The sequence below is a fragment of the Poromitra crassiceps genome, assembly GCF_964638095.1.
Source record: "Poromitra crassiceps genome assembly, chromosome: 10".
NCBI lineage: Eukaryota > Metazoa > Chordata > Actinopteri > Beryciformes > Melamphaidae > Poromitra > Poromitra crassiceps.
In genome coordinates, this window is record NC_139631.1 from 3146965 (window position 1) to 3158671 (window position 11707).

Sequence of the window (11707 nt, forward strand, 5' to 3'; positions counted from 1 at the left end):
TTCACACCCATCAAATGTTCCGAAACTGGGGTCAATTTGGGGTCAAGTGTGCTCTGGAACGGTACCTGGGCGCCAGTGTGAAAGCACCCTAAAAATCACAGATGACGAGATCTCAGCAAAGACATTGGCCATGGAAAACACAAGCCACAGTCGCTGGCGTAGTCACACATGCATACTGTACTTTTGCATGGAACGCACACAGGCAAAAGCAGCAGCGATGCATACAGCACACACACACACAGGCACTCTCTCCTTGCTGGCAGGCAAAATCCAGTCTGTGTGAGAGGTCTATTCCTGCAGGTTGTTACTGGAGTAGAAACTGGAAGTCTCTGACATTTCCGTTTTGGAGACGCTTCGGGATGACGAGCCGTTGGAGGTGAGGTCCAGGGAGGAGCGATGCGGTCTGACCCCGAGCACGGCGCCCCCAGCGCACCCCGGACCGGCCGTCGCCCTGGGCTTGGGCTGCTGCTCCATGTCGTCCGCCACTTGGAGAACGGTGGACACGGTGGTCTCCATGCGGCTGGCCTTGTAGATGCTGGTCTGGGTCTGGTAGCGGGTGCTCTTCAGCTCCAGGCCTTCGTAGGAGCCGCGAGGCACGCAGGGGCAGCAGCAGAAGGCTTGCTTGAAACCGGCACGGAACCTGTGCAAAGTACAAGCGTGACATAGTTTAGTCTAATGGAGTTAGGGTTGATGTGCACATATAAACAATTGCCTGGCTCACTTCCCAGGAGGTGGTGAACTCAAAACGAATGACCTGCCAACAAAAACATTTTACGAGACAAAATAATTAATCTAGATTAACAGAGCAGTTTGTTAATCCTCCTCGAGAAGGTAGTCAAGACTAGGAAAGTCTGTAGACGTTCCTATGACATTTATTATGGTGTTTGATCGAGAGCCATTGTTTTGCTATGCTTTGATTGGCTCACAGTCAGAGAGAAAATGAGAGGACAGGGCCAATGTCAGTCATCCAATTTGCATTTCAATGAGCGCAGGCTGATGGAGGCGAGGCCGGTCCGGCCAATAAACTGTACAGTACACTGACTAAACCCCCCGGCTCATCGCTCACAGGCCAACGCAATGAATTTCAGAGGCCGAAAAACAGCGTGAAATCCTCATCTCTCGGACAGCAGAGGAGACAATTGACAGCTGGCCGCTACGGAAGACAATGGGAGATGATTAATAAAAGATACAAAAGCCCAGTCAAACGATCTGCCTTTTCGAATTTTGCCAAACTTTTTATTGACAGTCAGAATGCAAACATGGTACTCATGAGAGTAAACTGTTGATGTTCGCGGTGGAATTCAGCCAGTCTCACAGGCAGGTATGGATTGAGAAGTGTATTTGAACTTCGGCCCATGTGTGGAAGTCTTTGAGGTGCTGGCTGGAGGTACGAACGTGTCTTTCTGTCAAAAGTGAGCATACGAATCCAGTCTCTCGACTCTGACTGAGGTTCATGCTACCTGTCCCTGAGGCAGCAGAGTTTGATTGATCGATCAATTGATCACTTGATCTATCTATCTATCTATCTATCTATCTATCTATCTATCTATCTATCTATCTATCTATCTATCTATCTATCTATCTATCTATCTATTCTGTTTATAATTTAGAGGTTTTGTTCAACAAGATAATCTTCACAAATGAACACCACTTTTGCGTAAATGCAATCATGAGAAATCGCGATAGCCAGAAAAACGTTTCAAAACTCAAAGTTCTAAGTATCATACATGTTTGTCAATCACGGACACAAACTTTATTTTGTGTGGCTCAAAGAAGAAAAGACAGAAATTACATGCTAAATACAAATCTTGGCTGAAATGTTGAGTTTGATTTATATTATCAGGTGACATGGCAGATTCACCTGAGATCCCACAATTATTACAAATAATTTCACATCCATAGGTGGAACTAGGCCTAATCCCACTACAGCCCCAGTACTTGCCAAGTGTGTGTGTGTGTGTGTGTGTGTGTGTGTGTGTGTGTGTGTGTGTGTGTGCATGTGTGTGTGTGTGTGCGTGTGTGCGTGCGTGTGGGTGGGTGCAGACAGACCTGTCGTTGAGGCAGCAGTAGATGATGGGGTTGTACATGGTGGAACTCATGGCCAGCCACATGATGGCCAGGTAGACCTGCTGGATGAATGGGTGCTCGAACATGTCAGGGAAGAACTGGTGCAGCAGGAAGTAGACGTGGTACGGCAGCCAGCAGGTGGCGAACGTGCACACCACCACGATCATCATCTTCACCACCTGACACAGGAGACACGAGACAGCGGCTCGTTTCCTCTTGTATTTCAGTGTTTTGGATGCTGTTTGTTCTGTTTTTTGTTTTAAGAGTTTTACTTATTTAAAGCTAATGGTTTCAAACTCTTATTAGGAAGACTGTAAGTGCATCTTGGGTGTGGTGGATATCTCTCATAGGGTCTGTGTTACTGGTCAGTTACAATTGGGCAACACGGTTGCAAAACACAAACTGGCATGAGTGCAGCTAGGGGTGACGGGTGAGTAACCCTGCTGCTGCGAGAAAGAGGAACTTACTTGAGTGGTAGCCGGAGTTCCGCTGACTCCAGTATGCGTAAGTGTAATTTTAATGTAGGTGATGGCAGTCACCCGTTAACTTGCAGAATTGGACAATTACCGAGCAACAGTTAAGGGTTAGTCAGTTAATAATAATAATAAATTATAATAATACATCGGATTTATATAGCGCTTTTCCTAATGCTCAAAGACACTTAGTTAAGGGTTAGGTAAGGTCAGTTAAGGGTTAGTAAGGGGGATGGGGTCTCTTGGTAGTTAAGGGTTAGTCAGGGGGATGGTGTCTCTTGGTAGTTAAGGGTTAGTCAGGGGGATGGTGTCTCTTGGGGGTTAGTCAGGGGGATAGGGTATCTTGGGGGTTAGTCAGGGGGATAGGGTATCTTGGTAATTAAGGGTTAGTCAGGGGGATGGGGTATCTTGGTAATTAAGGGTTAGTCGGGGATGGGGTATCTTGGTAATTAAGGGTTAGTCAGGGGGATGGTGTCTCTTGGTAGTTAAGGGTTAGTCAGGGCGATGGTGTCTCTTGGTAGTTAAGGGTTAGTCAGGGGATGGGGTCTCTTGGTAGTTAAGGGTTAGTCAGGGGGATGGTGTCTCTTGGTAGTTAAGGGTTAGTCGGGGATGGTGTCTCTTGGTAGTTAAGGGTTAGTCAGGGGGATGGTGTCACTTGGTAGTTAAGGGTTAGTCAGGGGGATGGTGTCTCTTGGTAGTTAAGGGTTAGTCAGGGGGATGGTGTCTCTTGGTAGTTAAGGGTTAGTGAGGGGGATGGTGTCTCTTGGTAGTTAAGGGTTAGTGAGGGGGATGGTGTCTCTTGGTAGTTAAGGGTTAGTCAGGGGATGGGGTCTCTTGGTAGTTAAGGGTTAGTCAGGGGGATGGTGTATCTTGGTAGTTAAGGGTTAGTCAGGGGGAGGATGTATCTTGGTAGTTAAGGGTTAGTCAGGGGGATGGGGTCTCTTGGTACTTAAGGGTTAGTCAGGGGGATGGGGTCTCTTGGTAGTTAAGGGTTAGTCAGGGGGATGGTGTCTCTTGGTAGTTAAGGGTTAGTCAGGGGGATGGTGTCTCTTGGTAGTTAAGGGTTAATCAGGGGGATGGTGTCTCTTGGTAGTTAAGGGTTAGTCAGGGGGATGGGGTCTCTTGGTAGTTAAGGGTTAGTCAGGGGGATGGTGTCACTTGGTAGTTAAGGGTTAGTGAGGGGGATGGGGTCTCTTGGTAGTTAAGGGTTAGTCAGGGGGATGGTGTCTCTTGGTAGTTAAGGGTTAGTCAGGGGGATGGTGTCTCTTGGTAGTTAAGGGTTAGTCAGGGGGATGGGGTCTCTTGGTAGTTAAGGGTTAGTCAGGGGGATGGTGTCTCTTGGTAGTTAAGGGTTAGTCAGGGGGATGGTGTCTCTTGGTAGTTAAGGGTTATTTAGGGGGATGGTGTCTCTTGGTAGTTAAGGGTTAGTCAGGGGGATGGGGTCTCTTGGTAGTTAAGGGTTAGTCAGGGGGATGGGGCCTCTTGGTAGTTAAGGGTTAGTCAGGGGGATGGTGTCTCTTGGTAGTTAAGGGTTAGTCAGGGGGATGGGGTCTCTTGGTACTTAAGGGTTAGTCAGGGGGATGGTGTCTCTTGGTAGTTAAGGGTTAGTCAGGGGGATGGTGTCTCTTGGTAGTTAAGGGTTAGTCAGGGGGATGGTGTCTCTTGGTAGTTAAGGGTTAGTCAGGGGGATGGGGTCTCTTGGTACTTAAGGGTTAGTCAGGGGGATGGTGTCTCTTGGTAGTTAAGGGTTAGTCAGGGGGATGGTGTCTCTTGGTAGTTAAGGGTTAGTCAGGGGGATGGGTCTCTTGGTAGTTAAGGGTTAGTCAGGGGGATGGTGTCTCTTGGTAGTTAAGGGTTAGTCAGGGGGATGGGGTCTCTTGGTAGTTAAGGGTTAGTCAGGGGGGTGGTGTCTCTTGGTAGTTAAGGGTTAATCAGGGGGATGGTGTCTCTTGGTAGTTAAGGGTTAGTCGGGGATGGTGTCTCTTGGGGGTTAGTGAGGGGGATGGTGTCTCTTGGGGGTTAGTCAGGGGGATAGGGTATCTTGGTAGTTAAGGGTTAGTGAGGGGGATGGGGTCTCTTGGGGGTTAGTGAGGGGGATGGTGTCTCTTGGGGGTTAGTCAGGGGGATGATGTCTCTTGGTAGTTAAGGGTTAGTAAGGGGGATGGGGTCTCTTGGTACTTAAGGGTTAGTCAGGGGGATGGGGTCTCTATGGGGTAATCATGATCAGGGAGATGTGGAAACGATTGAAACTGATGAGGGGGAGATTTTGGACTCGGATCATGTGACGGTGTGTGAGCTTGATCATGATGCCGATCGAGCTGTGTTAGAGAATGAGGGATTTGCCGGCCCAGTGCCCCTCAAAGGCTTGGGAACAGTGGGGACTGTAGAACAGAGTTGAGCCCCTCTATGGGATGGGACGGCCTCGCAGATCAGATAAGAAGACACACAGCAGCACTCTAAATCCCTTTAGATTGCCTCTGCATGGTCTAGTGATACACATCTCGCCAGCTATGATAAGGATGCCAATATGCTAGAAACCTCGTAATCTCCTCTGTCCTTTCAGCTTATCATTGAGTCGCTGATGCACTTTGCTTTTGGGAGGTGGGGGGGGGGGGGGGTGTAGCGGGGTGGCATCTGTTTGTTGAGTAGAGGCTTAAGCCTAATTTATACTTATTGGAAAGTGTCGCTCAACACATGGTCGCCAACAATAGTGTCGCTCATGTTGCTGCATTTATGCTTCAGTGGTCACGTGACACTCGAGCGCTATAGAGAACTTGTGCAGACAGCCAAGAGAGGGAATATGCTGTATGCTGCTTTGTTTATGTCTAGCCTGACATTGCCAGACCAATTCCCAACTGTCAAAGCAAATTAAACATGAGCTAACAGATTTGTCAGTTTCCCAGGCAGTAATAAATTCTCTACAGTGAAACCACGTCGGACATAAACAGGCAGATTACAACATAATGGAAACGGTTAACAAACTACCACGCTGTCCCTGCAAGAACTCACCTCCTCTCTCTCTGGGAAGTTGGTCACCGTGTTCTTTGTGATTTTCACGAAGTCATACATCCAGGACAGGCTGATAAAAATAGTTTTCATATTCATTTCAATACAGCGAAAACCAAAAGAAGGAAGTCAACCGCGCGTGCCCTTCTATCTAGCCAATCACACCAATCACACTTGCGCGACACTATGTGACGTAGTCAGCGACACTACAAATTTCACTTGGTAGGAGACACTACTCGGCGACACTTGAAAGCATCGACAAAGACCTCATTTCTGTCGGCGACGGTTTCAAAAGTGTCGGCAGACCAAGTATAAATCGGGCTTTACCTTGCGTTTGGCGGTCAGCTGCTCTCTGTAGCGGTCGGAGGAGTCCCCGGGGATCTCACTGGCCCAGAGGGTCAGTCCCACCACCAGGTAAGCACAGCCCATCACCAGCAGAGGCAGGAAGTAGAGAAGGATGGCAACACACACATAGTACCTACAGCAACACAATCACAATCACAATCAGTTCAATCATCCAGTGCAATACTGTTATTGTACTCAGGGGAGAACGGGGCAAGTTGGACCACACTGCTTGCATCTATAGGCAGCCATACGAAGAGAAATGAAGAGATATCAAGAAAATAGACAAAGGAGAAATACCAAGGGTCATGACAGACAAGCCATCAGATTTTGCTTGATAAAATGGAATCTGAACTTGCCAGTCAACAAGAGACGCACTAACCAGTTTCATAGAGTGATGTCCTTGAAATCTAGAGAATGTGCATTTCAGTTAGTATAGACTAGAGGACCGCTGTTTTTGTCCCTGAGAACTGAACTGAGGAAGGAAGAGCAGTTTATGCTGCGTTTGTTTCATGAGGGATTTACCTTTTTTATTTTTTATTTTAAATACGCATGAATACATGACAGGATTACACAGGGAAAAATAAATAAAATCTTTACATTTTATGCTAGTATTGCAAAATATTTATCCTAAGTTCTGTAAACTGGCCGTTTTAAAAGTAGGCTATGACTACAAACTTTTTGTTGTTATTGTTACAACTTACGGGTAGGGATAAGCCAAAATATCAACTTTGACTTATTAACACTTGAAAACAACAACAGGTGATGTACCTTGGGTCCATTTTGTTGTTGTTGTTGTTGTTGTTGTTGTTATTGTTTTTTATTGCCATGGATACGTGGCCAAATGTAGATGACACAACGTCGCATATTTCCAGCACAGCTGCGATGGAGTTGAAGCGAACGCACATTTTCCAAAGTGAAAGTGGTCAACGTCAGGCTTTGGTGTCAGTCCTCACAATCAAAGATCAAAGGCTTCTTTCTTGACTCATTATTTTCCACTGATAAACGACAATCATACAGGAAGAAACCCTTCGTAGAAGAGGCAGAGATTTCTCCATTGACAATAGCATGACTTGCTCTATACAATGCACCTCCAATGTGTTTTGAGTAAGATAAGGTATCACTTTATTAATCTCCACGAGCAAATGGGAAAGGGGAAAAGGTAGACGCACTTTTTTTCTCACATGGACAAAAAGTCTACTCTCTTGCCATCACTAATGCTAATGCTATCCCTATCGTTATCGCTCTCTCTCAAGATAGATGAGGCAGGTTGAGGGAAAGTGGATACAAGAAAAAGGTGAATTACAACACTTCATCACAAAAGAACTCCTGGAAAGCATTGATCACAGATTGACGATACAGATGTTATCAGTTTCCAGGGGCACTACCGCCACAAAAGTACTGCCACGATGGTTGCGTGTGTTTTTTTTTTTCTTCTGTTTGTTTGCACCAGTAAGATGTCAAATGAAACCTGAGAATCTACAGATTCCAATGGTATTGTGGCGAAATGAGGCGCACACCGAGGCAGATCCTTTGGCTTATCAAACTCTTTATTAGCGAGCGAACAGACACACATAAAGGCAGGGCACGCCAACACCTCGCTAGCTTCTCCTAGCCTAGCCTAGCTCTCAGCAGCACGTCTGCTCTGCTTCCCAGCTTCACCCGACTCCCCAGACAATTTCCACTTCCTCCCCTAGTCTCCACCCCCTGGCCCTATGCTCCCTTCACTTGCCACTCCAAAACCCCATAACCCACATGCACAGAACAACATAACAGACAGATACAGTTAGACATACACACTACTAGCTATCCCATACTACTCCACCTTTCCCCCCGCTACATTATTATAGTCTTATCACTCTAGGACCAAAACTCACTGAAATAGCAGCCAAAAGAAAAACACTTACACTTACTGCAACGGCGGCAATAGTGCCCCTGGAAACGATTAACAGACGATGGAGCGGTAGTGGGCACTTACTAATAGTGGACCTCATACAGTAGATATGCCAGCCTGCCAACTGCCTAACCCTGAGGTACTGATGTACTAAGTAGTAAGATACAAAGTCAAGGGCTGAATCCATCATCATTTGTTTGTTACGTAACGCATTGTGAACCAGTTTGAGTTTTGGCTCGTAAGATGAATTATACAACATGTAGTTCCGACCAAGCAATCTGATTGGTCAAGGACCATTCTCAAATGAGCACAACAGCTCACCTAGCTGTTATCAAATCGTTCATTTGAGAATGCCCTCATCACTAAAATATCACTCCACCGGCCGGTCTGTTCAGCAGAGAACAGCAGCGGCCAAAATTCTGCTGGCAACATATATATTGCCTGTAACCCCACAGAATTTCTAGCCCATAAACTAACTAATAACTTGGCCAATAAGTATTTAACATACAAAATAAAACAAACAGTAATGTCAGTAATGTGATGAGCATATTGGCTGGCTGACTCAACACACTCAGCAAAAACTTTGTTATTTTGAGAGCAAATGGCCCCAAAATATGAACACCTTTTGTTTATAGCCTGTATTTTGTTGGTAACTGTTGTATAATCGCAACATTACACTCGAGGGTGTACTTTACCGTGGTTATTGGCACTTCAGTGATGCGTACGGACCTCAGCTGGTGCCTCGGTCCTGCCGCATCACCGTCGTGCCAATAACCACGGTAAAGTACACCCTCTCATGTAATATTGCTTAATTAAGACGTGAGGTGGAGCAGTTCGACCTTTGCTCCACTAACTTTGATTTAAAGCCTCTATGAACTAATTAATCATGACAGCCTCAGTATTTAGTCAGTGATTAGACCATCTATCACAGACACAGTGCTTGATCTTGTTAGCACTTTGTGCACACCAGTGAGTGTGTGTCAATTAATATGCCTGTTAATATGCAATTATGTGCGTGTGTGTGTGTGTGTGTGTGTGTGTGTGTGTGTGTGTGTGTGTGTGTGTGTGTGTGTGTGTGTGTGTGTGTGTGTGTGTGTGAGAGAGCGAGCGAGCATGCATGCGCGTGTGTGTGTGTCTGTGTGTGTGTGTGTGTGTGAGAGCGAGAGCGAGCAAGCGTGCATGCCTGTGTGTGTGTGTGTGTGTGTGTGTGTGAGAGAGAGAGAGAGAGCGAGCATGCATGCCTGTGTGTGTGTTAGGGGTAGAAATCACCAGAGGCCCCACAATATGATATTATCTTGTTTCCAAATGATTCGTATTGAGCCAGAGAATATAATGTTTTACATATCAATACTCATTTTGATTTACATGAAGAGAGTATAAAGATATGTGTGCGTACATTCATAAAAAATAAAAAATAAAACGTAATGTAGGGTTACATCTTTAGGTATGAAATGGTATTAGGAGAGAAAGAAAGAAAGAAAGAAAGAAAGAAAGAAAGAAAGAAAGAAAGAAAGAAAGAAAGAAAGAAAGAACGAAAGAACGAAAGAAAGAATGACTCGGGGTTACCACATTTTAGTACAATATGATATTATCACGATACCTAAGTCACGATACAATATTACTGTCTGCGATCTTAAAAATATTACGATGCATTGCAATTTATTACCTTTTTTCATCTGCAAATTATGTCCCCAAAGGAAAAAACTAACCCAACATCTGTTTAATCTAATGACTCTAATGGGTTTCCAGTCTGTTCATCTCATTCAATTATCTAAAATAAAAAATATCAACTTTGACTTATTAACACTTGAAAACAACAACAGGTGATGTACCTTGGGTCCATTTTGTTGTTGTTGTTGTTGTTGTTGTTGTTATTGTTTTTTATTGCCATGGATACGTGGCCAAATGTAGATGACACAACGTCGCATATTTCCAGCACAGCTGCGATGGAGTTGAAGCGAACGCACATTTTCCAAAGTGAAAGTGGTCCACGTCAGGCTTTGGTGTCAGTCCTCACAATCAAAGATCAAAGGCTTCTTTCTTGACTCATTATTTTCCACTGATAAACGACAATCATACAGGAAGAAACCCTTCGTAGAAGAGGCAGAGATTTCTCCATTGACAATAGCATGACTTGCTCTATACAATGCACCTCCAATGTGTTTTGAGTAAGATAAGGTATCACTTTATTAATCTCCACGAGCAAATGGGAAAGGGGAAAAGGTAGACGCACTTTTTTTCTCACATGGACAAAAAGTCTACTCTCTTGCCATCACTAATGCTAATGCTATCCCTATCGTTATCGCTCTCTCTCAAGATAGATGAGGCAGGTTGAGGGAAAGTGGATACAAGAAAAAGGTGAATTACAACACTTCATCACAAAAGAACTCCTGGAAAGCATTGATCACAGATTGACGATACAGATGTTATCAGTTTCCAGGGGCACTACCGCCATACTGCCACGATGGTTGCGTGTGTTTTTTTTTTTCTTCTGTTTGTTTGCACCAGTAAGATGTCAAATGAAACCTGAGAATCTACAGATTCCAATGGTATTGTGGCGAAATGAGGCGCACACCGAGGCAGATCCTTTGGCTTATCAAACTCTTTATTAGCGAGCGAACAGACACACATAAAGGCAGGGCACGCCAACACCTCGCTAGCTTCTCCTAGCCTAGCCTAGCTCTCAGCAGCACGTCTGCTCTGCTTCCCAGCTTCACCCGACTCCCCAGACAATTTCCACTTCCTCCCCTAGTCTCCACCCCCTGGCCCTATGCTCCCTTCACTTGCCACTCCAAAACCCCATAACCCACATGCACAGAACAACATAACAGACAGATACAGTTAGACATACACACTACTAGCTATCCCATACTACTCCACCTTTCCCCCCGCTACATTATTATAGTCTTATCACTCTAGGACCAAAACTCACTGAAATAGCAGCCAAAAGAAAAACACTTACACTTACTGCAACGGCGGCAATAGTGCCCCTGGAAACGATTAACAGACGATGGAGCGGTAGTGGGCACTTACTAATAGTGGACCTCATACAGTAGATATGCCAGCCTGCCAACTGCCTAACCCTGAGGTACTGATGTACTAAGTAGTAAGATACAAAGTCAAGGGCTGAATCCATCATCATTTGTTTGTTACGTAACGCATTGTGAACCAGTTTGAGTTTTGGCTCGTAAGATGAATTATACAACATGTAGTTCCGACCAAGCAATCTGATTGGTCAAGGACCATTCTCAAATGAGCACAACAGCTCACCTAGCTGTTATCAAATCGTTCATTTGAGAATGCCCTCATCACTAAAATATCACTCCACCGGCCGGTCTGTTCAGCAGAGAACAGCAGCGGCCAAAATTCTGCTGGCAACATATATATTGCCTGTAACCCCACAGAATTTCTAGCCCATAAACTAACTAATAACTTGGCCAATAAGTATTTAACATACAAAATAAAACAAACAGTAATGTCAGTAATGTGATGAGCATATTGGCTGGCTGACTCAACACACTCAGCAAAAACTTTGTTATTTTGAGAGCAAATGGCCCCAAAATATGAACACCTTTTGTTTATAGCCTGTATTTTGTTGGTAACTGTTGTATAATCGCAACATTACACTCGAGGGTGTACTTTACCGTGGTTATTGGCACTTCAGTGATGCGTACGGACCTCAGCTGGTGCCTCGGTCCTGCCGCATCACCGTCGTGCCAATAACCACGGTAAAGTACACCCTCTCATGTAATATTGCTTAATTAAGACGTGAGGTGGAGCAGTTCGACCTTTGCTCCACTAACTTTGATTTAAAGCCTCTATGAACTAATTAATCATGACAGCCTCAGTATTTAGTCAGTGATTAGACCATCTATCACAGACACAGTGCTTGATCTTGTTAGCACTTTGTGCACACCAGTGAGTG

The 11707-nt window shown here is 45.1% G+C and overlaps 1 protein-coding gene across 1 annotated transcript in view; it reads right to left on the reverse strand.

The window, feature by feature from the left end:
* Nucleotides 1-288: 288 nt before the first annotated feature.
* The window catches only part of tacr1a (tachykinin receptor 1a), a gene marked incomplete at both ends in the record, with an annotated part of 49787 nt that continues 38368 nt past the window's right edge, over nt 289-11707 (reverse strand). Inside the window, 3 exons of the mRNA XM_083643957.1 lie at nt 289-640; nt 2050-2246; nt 5874-6024. Of these exons, the coding sequence (XP_083500083.1) occupies nt 289-640; nt 2050-2246; nt 5874-6024 (700 nt within the window). The remainder of the gene's footprint in view (nt 641-2049; nt 2247-5873; nt 6025-11707) is intronic.